The sequence below is a fragment of the Neophocaena asiaeorientalis genome, unplaced genomic scaffold (assembly GCF_003031525.2).
Source record: "Neophocaena asiaeorientalis asiaeorientalis breed wild unplaced genomic scaffold, Neophocaena_asiaeorientalis_V1.1 scaffold142, whole genome shotgun sequence".
Lineage (NCBI taxonomy): Eukaryota > Metazoa > Chordata > Mammalia > Artiodactyla > Phocoenidae > Neophocaena > Neophocaena asiaeorientalis.
Genome location: NW_020174563.1, coordinates 42,929 through 69,118, shown reverse-complemented (window position 1 = coordinate 69,118; position 26,190 = coordinate 42,929). Strand labels below are relative to the sequence as shown.

At 35.3% G+C, this 26,190-nt stretch overlaps 1 protein-coding gene across 1 annotated transcript in view; it reads left to right on the top strand.

Annotated features, from left to right (window-relative positions):
- The window catches only part of TAF4B (TATA-box binding protein associated factor 4b), a 68,067-nt gene that overhangs the window by 15,153 nt on the left and 26,724 nt on the right, over positions 1-26,190 (top strand). The window contains exons 4-9 of the mRNA XM_024757910.1: positions 3,289-3,450; positions 3,558-3,680; positions 5,568-5,657; positions 8,483-9,097; positions 17,082-17,214; positions 17,882-17,984. Coding sequence (XP_024613678.1) covers positions 3,289-3,450; positions 3,558-3,680; positions 5,568-5,657; positions 8,483-9,097; positions 17,082-17,214; positions 17,882-17,984 — 1,226 coding nt within the window. The remainder of the gene's footprint in view (positions 1-3,288; positions 3,451-3,557; positions 3,681-5,567; positions 5,658-8,482; positions 9,098-17,081; positions 17,215-17,881; positions 17,985-26,190) is intronic.

Below are 26,190 nucleotides of genomic sequence, written 5' to 3'. Positions count from 1 at the left end.
TGGACACTTTTTAAGTGCTTTACATCCCTCATCTCATTTCATTTCATCCTGTGACTATTCTGTAAGGAAGTGTTATCTCTATTTTATGTAGGTGAAAATCAGTTTAGAGAAGTTAAGAAATTTGCATGATTTCTGCTAATATGTAGCAAAGGGGGCATTTGAACCAAGGTCTCTATCTGACTCTGGAAACTATATTCTTAATGACCTCTGTGCTGATTGTCTCAAACTCTAGGTTCCACCTCCCCCCTGCCCCCCTGCCCTTAGGTTATTCTGGGGAGATCACTGGGCCAAAGGGTATGAATTTAGGTCTACTGATAGCTGCTATGTGTTGTAAGAAATAATTATGTTTCTTAAAATGGGATTTTTTTTTTTGTTTTTGATCAGTCAGATGTGGACACCAAATAACACCACAGGAAGGTATATGAAAGTGAAAGAGACGTCCTATACTGACAGGTCCTAGAAGAGGGTGGCATGGAACGACATGCAGGGGGCCATATGGGAGGAGCACCGGGGCAGACTCAACCAAACAAATGGGGATCTGAGAGGGAATGAGGACCTGGGGGCAAGTGCCTTTGTTGAGGGTTGGTATGGAGTACACAAGTAAAAGACGTGAGGGGATTTCATTGGTGTGTTTGAATGTCATTATGTCATAGTTGGGAGAGCAGAAAGGGAACTTGTGGCAGGGACCAGCCTTATCACACTGGTGCACCTGGTCACCTGGGCAAGGCGTTCACAGCCTGTTTGTAGGGATGTTGAGGCAACAGAAAAATACGAAGTTTGAAGAATTTACAATACAGTTATTTTATGAAAGGGGTTTCAACTTCCACAGTATTTTGAGTAAATCAATTTTTTTATTGTATCTATTTATTAAAGATTTAGTACATATAGTTGTACTAAAATGGTATATATGTGTTGTTTAATTCTTTTCCTTGGGTTATTTTTCCATATATATGTCTACAGTTGCTATTTCCATGCAGGGTGTGTATAACTTTTCTTAATTTAGATTGATGCATTTTTTAAGCTGAGTTGCTCCTTAGTGGTAGGCTAAGGCAGTTGAAATTATCAGTGAAGTTAGTGAATAATTTCTGTGTCCACTTTGAGAGGTAAAGCATCTCAATTTTAGACATTTCTTGGAAATAAGGAGCTAGAACTTGGATGACTCTCCTTAAAAGGCAATTTAGTCTGTTAAGTTTGTATACAATTAATTTCACTGACTCTTGTGTATTAATATAACTGATTTTCACAATTTACTTCACATGTACCCCAGGTCTTTTCTCTCCTGTCCCCTAGACATGCCTAATCAGTGCCAGTGCAGTCTTGCAAAGCATGGAAATAGCGTTGCCTGGTCTAGAATATTGAGATTTATGATTGAGTTTAAAACAGTCCGTCCATTACGGCAGTGTGATTATATACATAGAGTAAGACCAGGATTGTGTATTTCTCCATACCTCTTAAGAGTTGCAGGTATCTGGTAAGGTACAGGTAGTAGCTATATTAAAAAGAGTTATGAAGGACAAATTTTGTGCTGGAGACAGAATAAAATATTGACAAGGAAAGTAGGAGTGCCACAAATGCTTCTTCTACTCACAAAAAATAGGACTTTTTTCCTGAGCTCACATTTCGCTGGGCCTTATTTTGCTTCATAAGGAAGAGGGACAGTACTCGCCTGAGGAACCCCTCCCATCAGTCCTGTGAGGTAATCATAGTCAACAGCTAAAGTTCAACATTACTTTCTTAAATATAGTAGTACAGAGAATTAATGGTAGAGTATAAAACATACTCACTGAAAAAAGAGTATGTGTTTACTGTACATAAACCTAAGAATGTTTATTAGAAGATCTCCAAAAGGATTCAGAGGGAACTGTACAGTACTTGTCCTTGAAGAGCAGGACCAGGGATAGACTAAGAACGAGACTTCATTTTCATTGTTGTCTTTGAGATCTGGTAATATTTAATAAAACTACTAATTTAGGTATGATTTTTAATTTCACCTTTTTTGCTTAACATTTCATAAGTTTTCATCTTCATCATTAATCAGTGTTTTAAATTTCTTTCCCATTTTTTTACCTCCAAAACATTCTTGTCTAATATATGCTTCAGTCTTTCTAAAGTGGAAATTTTTTTTTTTTTTTTTTTTTTTTTTGCGGTATGCGGGCCTCTCACTGTTGCGGCCTCTCCCGTTGCGGAGCACAGGCTCCGGACGTGCAGGCTCAGCGGCCATGGCTCACGGGCCCAGCTGCTCCGCAGCATGTGGGATCTTCCCGGACCGGGGCACGAACCCGTGTCCCCTGCATCGGCCGGCGGACTCTCAACCACTGCGCCACCAGGGAAGCCCTAAAGTGGAAATTTTTGATGTATATTTGAATTCACTTATATTAATTGTTGCAGAAAGAAAGTTTCTTGAGGGTAATAACAACCTGACCTTTTTGTATTTTATGCCTGTAGAACACAAGTATTTAAATTAAAATGATGGTGCACTGTTCAGTTTTCTGTGTGAATTGTAAATACTATTCTCTCTCCTGCCCTCAAACTTTACTCATGTTCTGTAACTTTTAGTGTTTGTCTTTAAAGTAAGATTGTTGCTTTATCTCAGTCTGCTTGTCTAAATTATTACCCAATTTGCGATTTCTTATATTAAACTTTTTATCCTGCAGGTGGTGCTATAATCACACCTCACTTAATAGAGGATAGAAGAAACAACCGGAATTCTTTTCAGTGTGAAAATAAGATAATCACATTTTGTAATATTTGTTATTACAAATTACAAAGCTATTACTGTTTTTCTAATAGTCTACATAAAAGCAGCTTATCTGAATATGAGACGATCAATAGATCTCTCAGATTTATACTTAATAAAAAGCAGAATATTATAAAATAAGAAATTCTATATTTTCTTACAAAAACTTACTATTTCAAATTTTTTTGGAGAAGTATTAATAATATTTGAGGACTACGTGCTTGGCACTGTTTTTTAAAAACAATCCCAGGATAGTAGGTACCATTGCTGTCCTTGTTTTTTACAAACAGGAATCAGAGGGTTAGGATAAAGTAACTTGCCTGAGGTCAACACTTGGGTGTCAGTGATAAATAGGTAGGTAGGTGAGAATGAAACCCAGAGCTGCCAGAGTCCAGAGCTGGTAAATGGTGTTACATTGCCTTAGACTAGTAGAGCATAATATAAAAGCAAGGATGTCAAGATCCATTTGTAGTCTAAGTGTGAAATGAGGCACTCGCCATGATGCATATCATAGTAATACATCTCTCGATATCTACCGCTTTTACTTTCAGTCTGTGGCTGTGCCAACCAGTGTTGTCACAGTGACCCCTGCAAAGCCGTTGAATACTGTGGCTACCCTGAAGCCTTCAAGTTTGGGAGCGCCACCCACCCCCTCAAGTGAGCCCAGTCTCACAGCAGAGAACTCAGCCACTGCTCAGACTAGTCTTTCTCCGGTAACGCTCTCCCTTGTACCTTACATAAATAGAACCCTTTACAAATTTTCTTTAAGTGTATTTTCTAGCTAACATTTGTGAGTGTTTGTTTATACTTCTATATTTAGACGATGCTAGAAAATGTGAAGAAATGTAAGAACTTCCTCGCAATGTTAATAAAACTAGCGTGTAGCGGATCACAGTCCCCAGAGATGGGGCAGAATGTGAAGAAGTTGGTGGAACAACTTTTGGTAAGTTGGGACTATAAAAGCTCTGTAAGCAGCCGTAGAACACGTTTTAAATGAGAAATAAATATTTTTAAATGAGATTTATCTTAAGTGCATTTTTAGATAACCTTTGCTTTTGCTTATTGAAAGCTTTGTAATGATTATAAATCTTAGACTAGTAAATCTAGTCTATACAGTCGTCCCTCAGTATCCATGGGGGTTGGTTCCAGGACCGGCTGAGGATACCAAAATCCATGGATGGTCAAGTCCCATAGTTGGCCCTCCCTATCTGTGGGTTCCGCATCTGTGGATTCAACCAACTGTGAATTGTAAATATAGTACTACACCGGTCCTTAGTTGGTTGAATCTGCTCATGCAAAACGTGGGGGGGATATGAAGGGCCGACTGTATTACTTTATGTTTGCTAGTCTTGCTTCACTTAGCCTAAAAAGAGCTTTGGAGAGAAGGTTGACTACTTGGTCAAATAAAAACTTATTAGTATTTGGAGAATATTTGGCCTCATGAAAAGAGGTGGTTGGAAAAGTATTTTAAGAGCTTTTCTCCAGATCATTATGGATATTCTTTAGCGTACACTGGTTTGTCTTGTACCCTGAATGGATCTTTCACCCAAATGTAACAGCTCACATTTGGTTGTCTGGAAAATAATTGGTTCGCTGAGTTGTATAGATCTTCCAAATGTTGACAGATTTGTTCATTAAGATATCGAAAAATCATACTTGTAATCTAACAATCGCATCAGAAAATTTTTTCAGTACAGGGAAGCTGTACCGAAGCTTCAGGATTGTGGTTACAAATTTTCCAAGGATCAAGCTCAGGATTGTGGTTACAAATTTTCCAAAATTCTAATTTTGGCTTGAGAGCTCTGATTTTTATCATTAGCAACAAAAACCATCAGTTGTTTTCCTTACAGTGACAGGCTTCGGTCGTTTGTTTTTTGAGAGAGTGTCTCTCAAAATACCCCAATGTGACTAACCACAGCTGGTTTGATATTCTTTCCAGTAAATGAAAAAAAGCAGCTAGCTCAGCTAGCAACTCAATCACAAAGTGCTTTTCCTTGAGTATCTTATTTTGGTCTACTGTATGTATGGTTCCCATTATTTTGCACACAGTATTTTTAAAAGATGTCTACTAAAGGGTTAAGATTTAGTAAAATTAAATTTTACTGTTCTGTGAAGGACATTTTAAAGTGGAACTGGCTCTATTTTTTTTTCTTTTTTACCACACATGCATAGCAATGCAGAGTATGACGACAACTATTTAAATTTTTTATCAATTGCCTTTCTTGCCAGCAGTTGCTTTCGTACCATCAGTGCAAATCTCAGCACAGTGAAAAAGGCAAAAAAATGATTAGTATTAATGTGAAAATAATTTAGACCCCTGCAGTGTTTAGAGTCCAAACCAGTATGGAAGGGTTCCTAAGTTCTTTGGAACAACAGCATATCTATTATTGTGGCCTTATAATAAAATACAGTCTAACCTCAGTTAAAGTAATTTAAAAATTGAGAAAAGAAAACAAAAAAAATCCAAGGCCCCCACACCAAATAACTTCCAATTTCCTACCCTAAGAAGTGTAGGACTCCTGTGTCTTTACTTCTTAACTGTTCTTAACAGACTGTAGTACTATCACCTTATCCAGTCAGCCAGCTCTTCTCTCACTTTGCTTACTGGGATCTTAAAAAATAATAATAATAATCTCTTCATTGTATTCTGTATGAAAAAACATCTCTATGTTTATTTTGTAGGGGACATGAAAAAACTGCCCCTATTTAATGATAGACTTTGACTTTATTACTGTTCAAAGTTTGCTATGTCTACAATCATGAACCACACACTTTTCCTCTTGTAAAATATTTGTAGACCTAAAAGTGTTTTCTTTCTTCCATTCCTCAGGATGCAAAAATTGAAGCAGAAGAATTTACTAGACAACTGTATGTTGAACTCAAGTCTTCACCTCAGCCTCACCTAGTTCCTTTCCTTAAGGTAGAGTTATGTGTTACTTTGAGGAAATAGTTTGAATTAGATTACTTTAAAGTAATTTAAAATTTGAATATTTCAATGTGACAGCAATTTAATGTGAAGATAGTAACAGTAGAAGAAATCTCTCAGGGCTGTTGTAATCTGTAAAGCACATTCATAATTCATATTCTTTGCATTGGAACACATTGAGAAAACAGAAGTAACATCTCATTCCTGAACATAACTTAATGATTATATTATTTGATGCTTGTATTCTCAAAGATTCTTAACTTTAAAAAAAAATAGTGTCTCTGCTTTGTCCTGATGACTCTTATTCTCTTAGAAGTAGTAAACCACATGGTACCAAATTTAGTGGGAAATCTATTATTATTATTTTTCGTGGAGGGAGGAAGCTATTATTTTTAAAAATTAATTTATATTGTTAGTAGACACACTCTTCTCTAAGATTTATTGAATTAAATAGATTTTGATGGAGAACAATAACTTTGATAACAAGAGCTTTGTTTGGCAGGCTGAAAAAATATATTCCTTTTGGATATTTTGAAGCTGAAAAGGAATTGAATTGAAATTTATAAAGTTATTAAAGACCTGAGATTTTAGTGAACCAAACACTCATCCCATATATTTTGAAATAATGGAACGAACAGTTGCCTTTAGAAAAATTTGGCTTAATTATCTAGGGGAGATGAAAGAGACTTCATAGAGGAAGACTTTTTGATGCCTCATGAAAGAAGAGTGGGAAAGGAGATGGGGCACCACATTTTCAGAAGGCTATTAAAATAACTGGAAATTGTCCCTAGGAGGCTGACCATGTTGATTAGGAAGATGCCAATCATGTGATATAAAATGTGGCTAAAAAACTGAGAATGTTTTAGCCAGGGAAGACTTAATCTGGGGAAGGGAAGATTGATGGGTCAGTGCAGTACCGAACATCAAATGACTAGAGGCCTGTTTTCGGGTGACCCTCTTGATTGAGAAGTTAGCTGCAGTTCTTCTTGGGTCCCTTTCAATGTAAAAGTTCTGTGAGCTGTAGGTGCTCTACGTGACACTGACAACTCTGTTTAGTGTATCTATGTTTCATACTCACTGGAGACACTGGGGGGGAGAAGGAGGGAAATAAGAAAGTACCTACTATGTGTTCTGTGCTTTGCTAGCTACTTCACTTATAATTTGCATTGTTTGGACTTAATTTTCATATCAGTCTTTTGACAATAGGTGCTAGATGGTATAGTATTTTCCATTTTGGAGATGAGAAAATTGTTTAAATTGACTTAACTTTTGATCAAACACACAGGTCTAGAATTTAGCCTGACTCTACTGGCTATGTAACACTCCCTTGAAGTTACTAAATATTACCATTAAGTACTTGCATTTTGTATCAGTTTTCTGAGGACTATTATTAAGCCTTATGGTTTTTTCTTGAGAATATTTTTTTCACATCCTTGAGAGCTCTGGAGGTTGGACTTTGCATAGGGATAAGGGATTCGGCATTTAGACTTAACTCTGGCCAGGTGATCAAGAGATAATTTAACATACATGTTTTTATTGTTGTCTCTTTAAGTCTTATTTATCATTTCTTTCCAGTTGTGTTTTTTTCAGGTCTCCCCCATCTTAGATTTCTTGCTTAAATTTAATTAATCAAATCACTTCATTTGTTCATGTGTCTCCAAAGCAGCTTGTTTTCTACCTTTTTTTTTTTTTTTTTTTTTTTTTTTGTGGTACGTGGGCCTCTCACTGTTGTGGCCTCTCCTGTTGTGGAGCACAGGCTCCGGACGCGCAGGCTCAGCAGCCATGGCTCACGGGCCCAGGCTCTCCGAGGCATGTGGGATCCTCCCATACTGGGGCACAAACCTGCGTACCCTGCATCGGCAGGCGGACTCTCAACCACTGACCACCAGGGAAGCCCCTGTTTTCTACCATTTTTAAAGTTTGGGAAAAGAGCGTGAAAGACTTTTTGTTTCTTTCTTTTGATACTATTTATAGATACATATAATTGAAAACCTTCAGATTAAAATATTCTCAATGTATTTAAGTAAAAAAAAGTAAAAGAAGTAACTAGAAGGAAAGGGAAGAGAAGCAATAGTTCTCATTTGCTTCTTAAGTAAAGGCAATCTGACTGAATTTAAGTATCAAAACAAGGAAATCTTCCAAAACAGCTCATGAATTCACTGAAAGATAACCTACTAACCACCTCCTTTTTCATCTTGTTTTCTTACTCAAAAACAAAAGTAGATAAAAACCCCAGGGATGAAAAGGCAGAACCTTCTTTATAGGTTAAGCTGTTTTTATTTTTTTAGCAAGATACAAAGGTAGACTTCAACTTAAAACCCAGTCAGAAAATATTCTAGCTCAATTAAGGAAATTGACCTTCTTTCTATTAATTTTATTTTGATGTAAAGGCTGTTTCTACTCAAAGTTTGGAAGTTATTTAACAAAAACTTTTTTTTTTAGATTCTGCTGTCCTGTAAACAAACTTGTAAATACTGAAGTTATGGGTGATCTATTATGGGGTTTAGATAAATACAAATAAGTAGGATACAGTGTTTTATTTTACCAAATTAATATTTGATACCAATTTGATACTGAAGTATATAAAATAAGTTTAATACTGAGACATAATAATTATGAATTGAAAAATGAAGCACTTCGGGGCTTTAAATTATATCCTGGATATTGACAGAATGTAAATGATTGATAACAGATTTCCTCAACTGAAACGTTGGTATACTTTTAATTTTATGTTGTAAAGATATGACATACAAAGTAGTTCTGTTTTACTAGAGCTCATTTATTTAGTTTTCAGTGTTTTTTTTGTCCTCTGTTTCTAGAAAAGTGTGATTGCCTTGCGACAACTGATGCCTAACTCCCAGAGCTTTATTCAGCAGTGTGTTCAGCAGACTTCTAGCGAGGTGGTCGTTGCTACCTGTACCACAACAGTAACGCCTTCTCCTGTGGTGACAACAGTAGTTTCCTCAGTCCAGCCTGAAAAGCCCATAATTGGTTCTGAAGCAGCAACATCTGGAACTGTGTCAGTGCAAACTCTGAATCCACTTGCTCCAGGGGGAGCAAAAACTGGAGTTGTGACACTTCATTCTGTGGGTCCAGCTGCTGTGCCAGGAGGAACAACAGCTGGAACTGTTGTGCTTCAGACTCCAAAACCGCTAGTGACATCTCTGCAGAACACAGTGACAGCAGTCTCACTTCAGCCTGAAAAGCCAGTTGTCTCTGGGACAGCAGTGACACTGGCCCTCCCCTCGGTAACTTTTGGAGAAACCTCAGCAGCAGCTGTATGTCTTCCGTCTGTGAAACCTGTTGTTACTTCTGCTGGGACCACATCTGACAAGCCTGTCATTGGCACTCCAGTCCAAATCAAACTTGCACAGCCGGGCCCCGTGCTTACACAACCAGCCAGCATTCCACAGGCAGTTAAAGTCAAACAACTAGTGAGTAACATTTCATTTCTTCCTCCATTTCTTCTTTTGAAAATTTCAGACATTCAGAAAACTGGCAAGACTAGTAAAATGAACCCCTGTGTACCCTTGACCAGGGCTGACCAGTTGTTAACATTGTATCATGTTTGCTTTGTCTCTCCTCCCTCTATTCACATACACAAACACACATGTAATTTTTTCCTGAACCATTTAAGAGTTGGTTACAGAAATTGACTTTGTGCCATTAAGTACTGTATATCTCTTAAGGAAAAGGATTTTTTTTAGCATAACTGCAAACGTACTTATTATCACACATGGGTAGTTAATATTGGCACAATATTTACAGTTGTCCCAACAATTTCCTTAATAGCTAATTTTTTTCCTGATGTTTCTAGTAAAGAATTGCATATTACACTTGTCTTTTTTTTTTTTTTTCAGGCTCCGTTAATCTAGAACAGTTCTCAGCCTTTTGTGTTTGTTCATTGTGTTGTACTATTTTAAGTGCCTGGGCTAGCTGTTTTGCAGAGTGTCCTTTATTTTGTTTTGTCTAATCATTTCCTGAAGACTAGATTCAGATTAAATATGTTTGGTAAGGTTATTACATAGGTGATATTATGGTAACATTTCTTTTAAAAATGTGCTGAAGGAAGAGAGAAGTGAGGGGAGTAGATGAGTAAGAAGTTGTGTTTCTTCCTAAACCCTATAGATTGGGAAGTTCTTGGGTGGAAGAAACCTGAAATTTTAGCTGTTTATCTGTTAGTGTTTAGATTTACTTCACTCAAGACGTGTTTTATCGGAAGACTGAAAGTATTGTTATCCTGTGGAAGATAGTACATGGTGAATTAATTAAAAATCGCATTTTTAAAGTAAAGTTCTCCCCTACCTTATACTGTAACAGAACTAACTGTTCTTTTGATTTTTGGTGATTGCCCTTGTTCTTCTTTGAAAACCTTCATGTTAAAGGCTGTGTTTTGAATCTCTTTGTTTTAGTTTTTTCTGCTTTTTGGAACAGTAAAATCTAAGTAAACTTCCCAGCCTTGTGTACGTGATCAGGAGAAGACATTAGTATCTGTGAATGATTGTCTTTGAGGCAGAGGGCAAGCTTTAGGTGTAGAATGAAAGAGGAAAGATCGGTTTGGACAACAGTCAAAAAACTCTTGGGTCGGTGGGAAGTAATAATCATTTCCTGGGTGTTGATCTTTTTTCATCCCTTCCTACTCTGCGTCTGATTTTCAAGTGGAGAAATGTACCTGCCTTGTGGCGTTTCTCTTGGGCGTCTGCATTTAATCTCAGAGACGAACCTTCTTTAGAAGCAGTGATTCTTAAACATCGATCTGAGTAGCCAGGTTTGGGAACCATTGTAACTGTAATTGCCTTGGTGAAAGGTCTCTTTTGGTAGCACTTAAGAGTATTGAAATCCTCTTTATGGGTCATAGCTGATTCTTGAATAAATGCTAATCTTTATTGAAAATCTATAGCATATCCACCCCTAAGTGAAATAATACTTTATAGCTACATAGAGTCTTAAAACATGTCTTGTATGCAGTATGGATTTTGAAATAATTTTGATGAAGACAAGGCAGGGAGAAAACTAAGAATCCCAGAAATTGTGAGGGACCTATCCACTGGCACTCAACAAGTAATAGATCTCAGCCTAGAACCCAGCGTCTTTCCCATTAGATTCTGGCACTTATGGCAAGAACTTCTAGGTTTCTAGAGGGTCCTGAAATGGAAAACTGTCAGGTAATAACATCTTGACAGCATTTACATTTTATAGGCTTACCTTGTTATACATTAGAAACAGTTTCAATCAAGAAAAACATGTAACAAAATCCACTGGTAAATTTTAGGGATTTTTAAACTTCCTGCTTTCATTCTTAAAAGAATGGGGAATATATTTTCCTTGTGAATTCTGTTTTCTTGTTTGGCCTTTGTTTCAATTTTAGTCAACAAATGTGATGTCAGTATTCATATCTTCCTGTTTAAAATGGCAGAAACAGAGCAGCTAGACACCGAAGATGCATTGTAATCTGTTTTATAACAAATTTTTACCTGGGGCACAGAACAAGATAAGCTGTTCTTTCTGTATGGTAATGCCACAGAGAGGATTGAACTAGGACATTCTTTCAAATCAGCTAATTTAGAAAATTAATGTTACTTAAGTTTGAATTAGTATTACTCAAGTAATTTAAGAATATCATCAGTGAGTTCATTATAAACCATAGTCCAGTTTAATCCTAGGTCTGTCTAAGTGAGGAGGAAAACACTCCGGGTGCTAGAAACATAAAGTATTCAATGCAGCTTGTAAGAAATATGGTAAATAATTATTTAAAATACGAGAATTGCCACGCTAGTTCAAATCTGTGGTCCATGTAACTCAGGATGCAATCGCCAAAAGTGGTCTGAACAGTAGAAGTATGGCTGTGTTTTTCAATGTTAGGTATAAAATTTGTGTGATTTATTTCCTTTAATAATCATGAATTTAAAAATCCCTGTTAATACTTTATCTTTTTCTAGCTTGTCTAGTTTTCCTAAAGAGTTGTATAGGTTTCCTGCCTTCTTGATAAGATGTTTTAAATATCACACTTTCAAGGTATGAGAATCCTCTTAATCTGCCATTGCAGGGTTTAGATTTTGTACGGTTATTATTTTATGAAGCATATGTTTTCATTCCAGATTAAAGAGACCCCCCCTCCCAATTTTTAAAAAAAAATTTAGATTTATGACCACATGTTATCTTTTCTATCTCATGGATTTTTTTGTATGTTACCCTCTGGGGATCTGCTAAAGTTCTCATCAAGTAAATTAGCTGGGATTGTTCACACTTTCTTTAGGTGTAAATTTTTCATTTTGTACCAGTAGTTCAACATAGTGCTTTGTATATCTTGGTCCTCAAATGCTTGAATTGTTGAAATATGGACCTAATCAGTAGTTCCCGGATTTCATCTAAGAATCTAATTCTTTTAAATGATAAATCTTATTGGTTGTCTACCAATTCTGGCATAGCAGCTATTATAGGATGTTATATACTACAACTAAGCAGAGCTTGACATTTTTACCTTTTTTAAAAAGTTAATGAAAGAGAGTGGATGAATTGGATTAGAATCTACCAGTGGTGGATAGATAATAAGTAGAAGCTTTCAGGAGTTTTGATGCTTAAAATTTTCCTTACGATATTGGTGAAAAAATTATTTTACACATAATTGAGCAAAAGCTAAATTTAATTTAAATTAAACATTGTCATAGTAATTCAGTTTAAATGTAATTAGAAAAGTTAATTTAATTTAAAAGAGCTAAATTTTAATGTCTCATCATTTTTTAAATTAAATTTTGATAAATTTTAATAACTAATTTTAACACAAAAAATTAATAAGCTTCTCAAATCCACATGTGTGAACAAAAATGAATGAGAAAGAAAATTCTGGGTTTCTTTTTTTAGAAAAAAGGTGTATAGTTTTAGAGAGTAAACTGAATACTGTTACTCTTAGTAATCGTGTGTGTGTGTGTGTGTGTGTGTGTGTGTGTGTGTGTGTGTGTGTAAAATCTTTAAAAAAAATTTTATTTGGAGATAGGGCAGGAAGTTGTAGTATTATCATAGATATTTTCCTTATTTCAGATATATATTTCCCCAGGTGACTATTACTTGCATTTCTTTCTTAACAGAATTGTAGACATTTGATAAGTAAGTGTGGCCAAGTAGGTTCAACAATCATTCTCCAACTATTACTGTTTTGTGGATATAAGAGAAAAACAACTAATTATCAGTACATTATTAATGTAATTTTCAGTTTCATCGAAGTAAAACTGATCTCCTAAAATAAATTGACCCAGAATATTAGAAAAAATTTGTTGTTGTTGCATCATATTTTTGTCTCGTACCTAATTATTTTGAAGTAGGGAATCATTAAAGAATTTCAGAATACACATTTTTATATGAAATGCTCTGTGAGGCTTAACTCTGCTGATTGTCTCTGTCTTCACTTCTCACTGAAGGAGAAACATTTTCAAGGTATAAATTTCAGTCTCTGAGTGTGCTGGTGGCCAGTATTTTTGTTAAAGAAGTTGAAATTAAAATTGAGTGGGAAACAAAACAAGGATTATTGTTTTATTGGGTCAAGTAGTTCACTGTCAGTTTCATATTGGACTGATCTACTACGATCCAGACTTAAGTAATCAGTTTGTCTTTTTTTTCTTCTTAGCATGCTGTTAAGAGTGACAGGAGAGGTAGAATTCAGTTGTTGATTGTCAAATAGGACAAATGAAAGATTTGGTAAAGAGGCTGAATCCAAGTAAGGCCTACTACCCTTTATTTTCCATATATAATCAGGAGTTACGTCGAAAAATCTTCATGGACTATAATTTAGTCAGGGTTCATATAGTAGTCTTAATATATAGGTTGATTAATGCCAGTTCATTTAAATTTAATTGAAGAATATATTTTTTTAGGTTTTAGTTTGGTGAGGATACATTAGAATTTATGGAAAATAGACTATTTAGAGACAATATTTACAGTGTGTATGTTGTCTTATTTTTGCCTTATTCAAGAAAATGTTTTATTATGAAAATTTCCAAACATAGCAAAGTTGAAGTTTATAGTGAACACGCATATACCAACCACCTAGATTCCACTATTTACAGTTACTATACTTGATTTATCCACCTATCAATCTTAATTTTTGATACATTTCAAAGGTTTCTTCCTAAAAAAATTAAACAATTTTAATGCATGCATATCATTAACTACCAATCAATATTTGTTTACTGTATTCTTCCTTTTAACTAAAATTTATATTCAGTGATGTGCACAAATTTTAAATGTAACATTGGATAAGTTTTGACAATGCTTACCTCTGTGTAACTCAAACCCTTTCAAGATATGGAGTGTTACCATCACCTTGCAGTTAGTTCCCTTTTGTCCCTTCCCAGTCAGTCCCCACCTGTGTACCTCCAGAAGCAATGACTCCCACAGATTAGTTTTGCTTGTTGTTAAAGTTCATATAAATCATCATACAAATAAGCACATTTAACTTTTTTAACAGAAATTTATAAGTTCTCGATTTGAAGCAGCATTTACTGATTTCTATAAAAGCTGGTAATATAATTAAGAATTCATTTGGGCAAATTTTAAAAAGTGGTTAGAAGGCCCTTTGAAAAAACAGCATATTCTGAGGTTGCCAAGGTTGAATTTTAATCTAGATTGGGCATGGCAAATACATTTCAACTCTCATTATAGGATTTTACTGGACCTCTGTGTTAAGAAAGATTCTAAGGCTGCATGTGGGTATATAGAAATGGTGGTATTTAGTGATGTATGCTTGTCCCAGAATATGAGTAGTGGCACAAGAACCACACATTGGCTGTTCCTAAGAAATAGTGGCAACTAACATGTATTTCCTGACTTTTTGGGGTGGGGGGTGCCATGCTGCGCAGCTTGCGAGGTCTTAGTTCCCCGACCAGGGATTGAACCCAGGCCCTCGGCAGTGAAAGCACAGAGTCCTAACCACTGGACCACCAGGGATTCCCTATTTCCTGACTTTTTATACTACAGTTTTTGTTCATTTGGGGCCCTATGTTTTCTAGAACTCAGCCTCAGTGAGTGTGTGCCAGTAATCACATATTGAATACTATATAAAAATTAGAGGAGGTATTACCCTTTAGTAACTTTGTGTGCATGTACTGCTTGAGTTATTTAGAGCTAAGTATTTGATTGCTGTGTATTTATGAACAGAGGAGTTGGTGGGGTCGAAATATAGAGAAAGCAGAGTGTGAAGGGTGTTTTCATCTACTAGTTTAATCTGTACTTGTGTTTGTTTGCTTCCTTTCCTTATGGAATTTAAGAACAGTTCCATGTCAGATATTCCAGATCATAGTTAGTGTAAAAATCATAATTAATGTAAAAAAAAATAGCTGTCACCTGAAGAATATTGTGTAGCTCTAGACCTGCAGTTTCTATAAACTATAGAACATTAAATTAACATCCTAGTAAAACATCAGAACTTGACTTGTCAAGAGAAAAGGCTAAGGTATGTACTATTTACTCTTCTTCTTTTCTAGTGGTTTTTTTGGAGGGAAAGTAAATAAAGGACATGTTTTTAAAAATATAATAGCTCTTTGTTTTGCTTGCCAAGTAAGAGCAGATGTATCATCTTTGGGCCAATTTCCATCTCTCTAATATCAGTGTCCATAAGATGCCTAATATTGTGGTCTAAAAATGGTACTTTCTTTGAAAGAAGACTACTGAACTGTTTTATACTTTCTCATTGTATTTTATTGTGCTCAGCAAGTGTGCAGGAATATACTGCACATGTGATCCCAAGTGTATTAGGTGCACTTGGTAGCATACATCCTCATTGGTACATCCTCATTAGGATGAGGAGTGATGGGTATCCAGGATTATTAAATCAGTTGCCACATTTGCCTCCTGCTCCCTGCATGAACTTGCCCTGGAGTGGGCTGTAGGCTGAGCCACACACATCCCTGGCCTGGGAGCCCTCCTGCAGGCACCAAGGCTTGCCTTCCCCAGCTTGTTCTGTGCTAGGGCCACATGCTGATGCTGGGGTCTTCTGGCCTCCATGCCCCCACCCCTCCTGGCAGGACCCCAGGAGGCATAGAGCCTCCTTCCACCTCAGGGGCTGGTCTCTAGGCTGTTACTTTTTTTTAATATTTTTGAGTACCCATCAAAAATGGTATGAAGACTAACTCATAAGCAAATTTCTAATAACATTTTATTACTATCTTTTGTAATTAAAATACTGAAAAGAATACCAAATAAAAGATATCAAGGAAGAAAATATGAACAATAGGGAGGTATGCCAGAATTGTTAGGAGTGTTTCTGTTTTCTTTTGAGTTTCAATCTGAATGCATAAATGGGACTCTGAATGTGTATTACTTTATAGAATTTAAATCTGTTTCCTAGGACTTTACAATACATAAGTATGATCTCAACTGAAATATATCATTGTTTTCAAGAGTTGTTTCTCTCTTTCAAGAGTCTATTCTCATAGAATCATGGCAATTGGATTATTCCAACTTGTATTTTTTCTCTAGGAACATTGGTTCCTATAAGATTATTTATTGGGACATTTTGGATTTCTTGTAAGTTACTTTTGTTTAGTAATATGCACTAGACAATTTTATTTACAAAAAATTAGAGTATAGAATAAATTATACCTCCAGAATTCCATTATGAAGTCTACCTCCTAGATCATTTATATTAGCCATATATGAGTTTGAGGACTTATAAATAGTTCGCTCTCAATAGCTGGCTCAAATACATGGTGACTGTTTTTTTTCTTTGAAGTGAAAAAATGAAACTCTGCTATTCTGTTTTTTCTTCTTTGAAGCTATAAACAAGGCCCTGCTATTACTTTAATTTCTCTTCCTTTATCCCCAACCCTCACCCTCTGGATTTCTTGAACTGTTATCTTGGAGAATGCCTGTAGCATTGTTATCTTTCAGATACTTTTAAAAAAACAACCGATTGAAAGTCATCATCTTCTAGAGGTATATTTTGAAATATTTATGGATAAAAAGATATATCTGGGATTTGCTTTAAAATAATTGAGAGTGGGGAGAAGTGGGTAAGGATATAGATGAAATAAAATTGGTCAAGAATTAATCATAGTTGAAGCTGGGTAATAATGGTATAGGTGGTTTCATTTTATTGTTCCCTCTGCTTTTGTATGTGTTTGAAATTTTCTGTGTTAAGTTAAAAGATGAAAATAGGGTCTATTTGGAGATTTAAATTTAGCAGAATATAAATTTGAATTACACTCTGAAAATTATAGTGTGAGATAGTCATGTTTTTCACTTTTGAGTAAGATAATTTTGCTACATACAAATTTAAATTTTAAGTAGGCTTTCTTGTGATGCTACGATAAAGGTATATTTAGTTAGGTGAGCCTAATCATTTGTTCTATTGTTACAATTGAAAGCTTGTTCTTTCCTAAAGCAGGTCTAGTTGAATGACTGTATTAATAATTCTCATTGTTTCAGGTAGTCCAGCAGCCTTCAGGAGGCCTTGCAAAACAAGTGACCACACTTTCCCATTCCTCAGCATTGACCATCCAGAAATCTGGACAGAAGGTGACAGTGGGCACTGCAGTACCTACCAGTCAGTTTTCTCAAGGTAGACTCTGGCTCATCCCTTGGGTTTGGAACATGATGGATGGGTTTCCGTACTTTTCTTTTGCACTGTTAAGAGAAGAGAGATTTCTTTTAAGTTGAGGCCTGTGAGAGAAGACTGAAAGATAACTTTATTATATTCTTTGTACATAGCCACTTTTTAAGGGTGTATGTTGTTTTAGATTAAAGAAGCACCACTCATGGTGTTTTGTAACTAGATAAAACAATCTACTAGTAAATAAAGTACTTTTTTTAACTTATAAAATTTGCTATTGTCTTATTTCTTTTTAAAATGTGCTTCTTTCCCAACGTTTGGAAGTCAGTCTTACAAATAAAAGAGGTTTTATGTGTTTTTTAAATCTACCACTATAAAGGATATATTATTAACATGTTTCTGTCACCTTTTCTGCATAATATTTTTATAATGCTGGTAATTTTCTAGCCAATTTGAGGACCATATAAAAAGAAATGGGAGAGGTCTTAATTTTATGATTTCTTGTGCAGGGAATAAATTCATTGTCATGTTTGAATTTAAACATAGTTCTAGGGCAGCTTGAAATTTTCTTTGATTATTCTATATGCATTAAACATAACTTGTCCTGAATTTTTCCTAATGTAGTGTGATTGCTTTTTTTAAATTTTACCTTTTCTTTCTTCTTTTGATTTTATAGCTTCCATTCTAAAGCAAATTACCCTGCCAGGAAGTAAAGTTCTGTCACTTCAGTCATCTATTCAGAAAAGCAAAATAAAAGAGAATGGAACAGCATCCTTCAGGTAAAGAAATTAAATAGTTAAAACTTGGTCTGGTTTAAGAAATTAATAATTTTTTAAAAAACAGGAAGGGGATGACAGAATAATACTTATATAAAATAAATTTAATGATGCCTTTTTAAAAAGCTAACAGTACTTTATTGAGTATAATTTATAAGCAGTAAAGTGCACAAATCTTAAATGTAGAGCTCAGTGAATTTTGACGAACATATGCCTGTATAATCATAATTCAGACCAAGATGCCGAACATATCCATCATCTCTATGCTCCTTTCAAATCAATGACTTCCAACCCTTGCCTTTGGCAGCCACTGTTCTTATGTCCATCACCATAGATCATTTTTGTCCATTCTTGAACTTTACATAAATGGAAAATTACATTATATACTCTTTTGCATTTGAATTTTTTCACTCAGCATTGTTTTGAGATTTATCTACATCATTTTGATTATTAGAAGGTTGTTCTTTTGTACTGGTGAGCAGCATTCATTGTCTAAATGTAAATTTGTTTATCCGTTTTCCTGTTGATGAACATTAGGATGTTCCCAGTTTTTTAATGATTCTATATAAAGTTGCTGTAAACATTTACATACAGATTTTTATGTGAACATAGGTTTGATTTCTCTGTAGTAAATATCTAAGAGTATTATTGCTGGGTCATTAGGTAAGTATGTGTTTTACTATTTAAGAAACTACCAAAGTTGTTTACTTTGTTTACTTTGCATTCCCACCAGCAGTGATGAGAGTTCCAGTTGCACTCCAACTCTGTCAGTACTTGTTATTGCCAATTCTTTTGATTTTTACTATTCCAATAAGTGTATAGTGGTTGTTATTATTGTCATTTTAATTTTCACTTTCCTAATGACTTAAGATGTTGAGCATCTGTTCTTATGCTTATTTGCTATCCTTATACTATCTTCTTTGGTGAAGTGTGTATTATTCAGATCTTTTGCCCATTTTTCCTTTGAGTTTTTTTTTTTCTTATGATTGAGTTTTTAGAGTTCATTATATATTCAAGATCCAAGTCCTTTGTCACATAGTGATTAGGAAGTATTTTCTTTGTGGTGTGTTTTATCATTCTTTTACCAGTGTCTTTCACAGAGCAAAAGTTTTTAATTTTGCTGAAGTCTAGTTCATTAATTTTTTTCTCTTATAGGTTATGCTTTTCATGTTTTGTCTAAGAAATGTTTGTGTAACCCAAGGTTTCAAAGATTTTCTTCTATGCTTTGTTCTAGAAGTTTTACAGTCTTATGTTTGTCCTTGGATTGATATTCTTTAATTTCTACCAGTTGATTATTTAAAAATCAGTGTGTGGATATTCTATTTTCTTTTTTCTCTATCTTCTCCCATTTTTAGTTGCATTATTTGTCACAATATATAAATATTTGTACATTAGTCCTCCTTCCTCATCCCCACCTATATTTTAGTTGTAGTTCTACTTTTATATTAAAATGCTCACCTTCAATCTGTTCTCTGAAGTTTTCCTAGTCATCTCTTGTTTGGATGAAATTAATTGAATGTAGTCCATACTTTGATCTACCAGGACAACCATTATTTCATCCTTATGCCTGCCACTAGTTCTCTGGTGTCTCTTCTGCAGTTTTTATTTAGTCTCCTTTTACCCAAAGCCTTTGAGGTGGGGGTGAGTGGGTTGGGAAATTGGTCGCAATAGGACAAGAAAGTGTGCACTGGGAATTGTTTTCCTTTTTCACTTATTCTTGTTTTGAAGTTTGGGTATTCTTTGTCTTCAAGTTATGCTGAGGCTGTGGTTTTTGTTGTTCTATATTGTTTTGGGGAGTAAATGTTGGAAGATGGTGACCTAGGAAGTCATCATTGTCTTCCAGTGCAGTGAGTTTTGACAAAAGGCTAAATTCATGTACCCAGTACCTCAGTCAAGATACATAGAATACTTTGAATACCTCAGAAGCCTCCTTTGTGAGACTTCCCAGCCAGTCCCCCCATTATACCTTAGGCAGCCACTGATTGGCTTCTTATCATTGTAGATTTGTCTTTCCTGGGGTTTCAAATCAACAGAATCATATAATTTGTATTCTTATGTTTGGTTTCCTTTGCTCAGCATAATGTGTTTGATATACATGCAGTGTTGTTGCATGTATTAGTAATTTGTTGCTTTTCATTGCTGAGTAGTATTCCACTGTATGGGTCTACTGCATTTGTTTGTACTGAATTGTCTCTATATCCATTGGTGGACATGCGGGTTGTTTCCAGTTTTTGGCTATTATGAATAAAGCTGCTAGGAGCACCTGTATCCAAGTCTTTGTATGGACATAAGTTTTCCCTTTACTTACATAAAGATACGAATGAAAATGCTGAATCATTTAGTAGGTGTATGTTTAACTTTATAAGAAGCTGCCAAACTGTTTTCCTTTGTGGTTGTTCCATTTACAGTCCTACCCGCAAAGTATGAGAATTTGTTCCATATCCTTGCTAACAGTTGATAAACTGCAGCTTTTAAAGTTTTAACTATTGTAGTTGGTATTTAGCTGTACCCTCATTCTTCAGTATCTGCGGTGGGATTGGTTTTAGGACCCATTGCAGATGCTCAAGTTCTATAGTCTGCCCAACATATCTGTGGTTCTGCATCCTCGGATTCAACCAGCTCCAGATCATCTACTACTGTGTGTATTTACTGGAAAAAATCTGTGTATGAGTGGACCCATGCAGTTCAAACCCATGTTGATGAAGATGCTGAGTGTATTTTCATGTCCTTATTGGCCATTTGTGTAGCTCCTTTTGTGAAATGTCTGTTCAAATATTTTGCCCATTTTTAAATTGAGTGATTTTGTCATGCACTTTTTCTTCATCTATTTAAGATGGTCATTCATTTTTTAAATAATACAATGTATTCTGAATTACACTGATTTTTAAAAAAATAGTTTGAATGTTAGTATTGCTGAAGTATTATTATCCTTTTTATATATTGCTGCATTTGATTTGATTAATATTTTAAGGGTTTTATATGTATGTTCTTTAGGGATACTGGTGTATAGTTTTCTGTTTTTATGGTGTCTTTGCCAGATTTTGGTACGTGGTTATGCTGGTCTCAAAAATGAGTTGTATGATGTTTTTCCCTCTCCTTCATTTTAAACCTTTGAGTAGAAATTATTTCTTCCTTAAATATACGAATGAATTTACTCTTGAAACTAAATAGGTCTTTTGTTTTCTTTGGGGGGAAGGTTTTGGGTTTTTTTGTTTTTTTATTTATTTGTTTGCTCTGGGTCTTAGTTGCGGCAGGTGGGCTCCTTAGTTGCGGCAGCTGGGCTCCTTAGTTGTGGCTTGTGGGCTCCTTAGTTGAGTCATGCAAACTCTTAGTTGCGGCATGCATGTGGGATCTAGTTCCCTGACCAGGGATCGAACCCAGGCCCTATGCATTGGGAGCATGGAGTGTTATCCACTGCACCACCAGGGAAGTCCCCTGGGGGAAGGTTTTGATAAGAAAGTCAGTTTCATCTATAAATGATTTTCTCTGTCATCTTAATGTCAATTTCAGAAAGTTGCATTTTTTAAGGTTTTTGTACATTTCATCTTACTTTTAAATTTGTTGAAATGAAACTGTGCTGCTACTTTCTTTTCCTTTTAATATTTGTAGATTCTTTAGGGTAACATAGTATCATGCTTTTTTTTTTTAAAGGATTTTGTGTATTTTATCTTAGTTGTTGACTTTTTTGGGCATATAGCTGTTCATTTTATTCCCTTATCCTTTTAATATCTGTAAGATTTGTAGTAATACTCTCTCTTTTCATTGATATGTTTCTTTCAGTTTTGTTTAGTGTTTTTAGAAAGTTAACTTTTGATTTTACTTTTTTTTTTAATTAATTTATTTTGGCTGCACTGGGTCTTTGTTGCTGCACACAGGCTTTCTCTAGTTGCGGCACGCAGGGACTACTCTTTGTTGGGGTGCACAGGCTTCTCATTGCGGTGGCTTCTCTTGTTGTGGAGCACAGGCTCTAAGCACATGGGCTTCAGTAGTTGTAGCACGTGGGCTCAGTAGTTGTGGCACCCAGGCTCTAGAGCGCAGGCTCAGTAGTTGTGGTGCACAGGTTTAGTTGCTCACCAGCATGTGGGATCTTCCCTGACCAGGGCTTGAACCCGTGTCCCCTGCATTGGCAGGCGGATTCTTAACCACTGTGCCACCAGGGAAGCCCGATTTTATTGTTTTTATCTGTTCATCTTTTGTCTATTTTATTGACTTATAAAAAATATTCCTTTCTTTTCCTTATGTTGGGTTTTAGTTGCTTCTCATTTAAAACTATAAACCCCCTAAGTACTGAGTTAGCATCCAGCCAATTATAGTGTTTCATTTTCATTTTTATTCATGTCAAAATATTTTCTCCTTTTCCTTTTATTTAATAGTACAAATACTTGGGGCTTCTCTAGAGATTTTATTCATTTTTTTCTAATGTAATTTTGTCCTGATCAGAGAATATACACTGTAAAATATCAATCTTACTAAATTTGAGACTCTTTATTGTGGTCGAACTTGATGAATATCTCATATGCCCTTGGAAAAAATGTATTACTCAGTTTGGGGGAGTAGTTTTTTGTAAGTGCCATTCTGGTGAAGGTAGCTAGTAGTGTTTATATCTATTTCCTGGCTTTCTTTTTTTGGACTAGTTCCATCAGTTACTGAGAGTGGGTATTAAATCTCCAACTATGCTTATAGATTTATTTTTTCCTTTAGTTCTGCCAGTTTTTACATTAATTATTTGAAGCTCTGTTATTAGGTATACACATATTTATAATTGTTCTGTTTTTCTAATAAATTGGCCCTTTTATCATAATTACATGTCCTTTTTTATTATTTTTTAAAATTTTATTTATTTATTTTATTATTATTTAAAAAATTTTTTTGACCATGCTGCGTGGCATGTAGGATCTTAGCTCCCGGACCAGGGATGAAACCCGGGCCCCCTGCAGTGGAAGCACAGAGTCTTAACCACTGGACCACCAGGGAAGTCCCCACATGTCCTTCTTTATTTGAAAATATTTCTTGTATTGCTGTGTATTTTATCTGCTGAATATAAACACTTCAGCTTTGTTACTGTTTGCATATTCTATCTTTTTCCTTCCTTTTTTTCAACCTACATGTGTCTTTGTATTTAAAGAGTGTCCTTTATACATTGCATATAGCTAGGTTGAGCTTTTCTTATGAAATTCAACAGTTTCTTTAGGTTAATATTTTGCTATTTTATTCATTTGTTTTTTTGTCTTTTAGGGTAAGTGATTATTATTTTATATTTCATTTTAATTCTTCTGTTGGCTTCTTATCTATATCTGCATTTTTTTGTTTTTGATCAACAGGGATTACAATATGCTATAACATGTATTTTTAGTATACACTCTATTTGGAGGTAATATAGTACTACACATAAAATATGTGAACTTTGCAACAATATAAGTCCATTTACCTCACTCTCTTCTTCTGTGCTATATATTTTTATTTTCATATGTGTTAGTTACATCAGCATGCATTATAAATGTATGTATGTATCCACAGTGTTATGGTTTTAGCTTTAAAGTCCTTTTTTTTTCCTTAAAATATTCTTTCTTTTCTTTAAAACATTCCCAGTGCTCTTCTTTTTTTTCTGTAGAGTTCAGTTTTCAGTGGTATTTTTTCCCTTCAGCTAAAGAGCTTCCTATAGCATTTCTTGGTCTGTAATTCTGGTGACAACTCTTCTGTTTTCCTTTTCCTGAGAACTATTTTTGTTTACCTTCCCTTTAGAAGGGTAGGGTTTTTTGGTTTTTTTTTTTTTCCAATTAGAAATTGTAGGCTGACCCAGTCTTGACTGTGAAGACTTAAAGATGTTATTCCATTGTTTTCTGGTCTCCATTGTTTCTGATGAAAAGTCAGTTTTCATTCATATCATTATGTATATTCATACCATTATCTCTCCTGTCCTTTTATGAATCCAATTATATATGCATTAGACTTTGATATTTTCCTGCATATACCAAGGCTCTGTTATTTTCTTTGATCTTTATGCTCCTTTAAATCTGTCAGCATATTTGTATGCTTCCTTAAAAATCTTTGTCTGCTAATTGCAACATTTGGCTCATTTCTGCCAACTTTTTTTTTTTTTAACTCTAGGTCCCATTTTCCAGTTTTTCATACGTCTTATAAGTTTTCATTGTGTTCAGAACATTCAGTGACTTTCTGTTTTTTCACATATCTAGTAATTATTGACTCTGGATTCAGTTATGTTCCTGAAGACTGATTTTTAATTTAGTAGACTTTATTTTAGTTTAACTTGACTGTTCTTAAATTCCAAACTTAGTCTTTCTTTGGTTGAGTAGCAGCTGAAATATTCACTTGGTTCTTTCCCCTTCCTATTGCTGTTTTTGTTAGGCTGCTGCGGTGTCCCCTGGGGCATATGTAGTTCTTCCATCAGTCAATGATTAGGTCAGATTTATATGCAGATTTGAGGGATTACTGCTCTGTGGAGCCTTACATTCTGGTGTATCTTCCCTAATTGTCCAAGTGCTCTTTCAACACTGAAATCTGACCTCTGACACCAAGAATACGGCTGCACAGTCTGGAGAGTGCTTTCAGGCCAAAAGACATAAACTCACAAATTTTACCCATCGTTGTTACCATATTTCAAGGGTTGACTTCTCTCTAGTTTCTGGTTGCCTTTTTCCCATTTTTTAAAGTGGTTGCCTTTTTAAAAAGTTGTATGTTGATTTTATAATGATTAATTAAGCTACTCTGTCATTACCAGAAACCACACCTCCATTTCTTTTTAATAGATTTTTGTTCTCTATTGGAATTATCCTCTGCATTCTTGAACAATTAGTCATAGTTATATTAAAGTTCATACCTAATATTCCCAACATCCAGGTTGTCTGTAAGTCTGTTTCTGTTATTTGGCTTTTTAGTCCTATTTCTTGGTATGAACTTAGTAATTTTTGAGTCAGTGTCAAATATGTGTAAAAAATAATTATAAGAGTTTTGGATTAATTACCTCCAGAAAGAGAATTTATCCAGTTTGCTGGTTGGCAGGAGAGGAGCAGATTGCCTTCATCTAGTCAGTAACTGAATTCAAATCTAGGCTGTAATCTTTCCAAGACTCCATGTCCCTTTGGTTCTCCCTGACTATAGGATGTAGTACCTCAGGTATTTCAACTAAGACTTAGGGTACTTTTCTTTGCTGGATTCTGAACCCTAATTTTAGGATTTTCAAAATGGTAAATGAGCATTGGCTTCAACTTAAAAGATCATAAGCTGCATTAATCCCTAACAAGAGAGTCAGCCTGACCTTTGAAGCTTTGAAGCCAGGGGTTGACTTCTCCTCTCTACCTATGAAAGTCCTGATGGTATCTTCTTCCAGTATAAGCTGTTTTGTCTACATTAGAAGTATGTTGTTTAGTGTAGCCACTTCTATTAATTATCTTAGGTAGATCTTCTGGATAACTTGCAGTAGTTTCTACATCAGCACTTGCTGCTTCACCTTGTACTTTTATGTTACGGAGGCAGCTTTTTTCCTTAAACCTCATGAACCAACCTCTGCTAGCTTCAAACTTTTCTTCTTCAGCTTTTGTATCAATAGAATTGAAGAAAGGTAGGACCTGACTTTGAATTGGGCTTTGGCTGAAGGAAATGTTGTGGCTGGTTTGATCTTCTGTCCAGAACCACTAAAACTTTCTTCATATCAGCAGTAAGGCTGTTTCACTTTCTTATCATTTGTGTGTTCACTGCAGTAACACTTTTAATTTCCTTCAAGAACTTTTCCTTTGCATTCACAACTTGACTAACTGGCACAAGAGGCCTAGCTTTCGGCCTATCTTGGCTTTCTGCAGGCCTTCCTCATTAATCTTCATCATTTCTAGCTTTTGATTTAAAGTGAGAGATGAGTAACTCTTCCTTTCACTTGAACACTTAGGAGGCATTGTTGGGTTATTACCTGGCCTAATCTCAATATTGTCATGTCTCAGGGAATAGGGAAGCCTGAGGAGAGGGAGAGAGACTGTGGAATGGCTGGTTGGTAGAGCAGTCAGAACACACACAACATTTACCTATTAAGTCGGCAATCTTGTATGGGCATGGTTTGTGGTGACCCAAAACAATTACAATAGTAACATCAAAGATCACTGATCACAGATCACCATAACAAATAAAATAATAATGAAAAAGTTTGAAATATTGCAGGAACTGACAAAATGTGACGAAGAGTCACGAAATGCTATTGGAA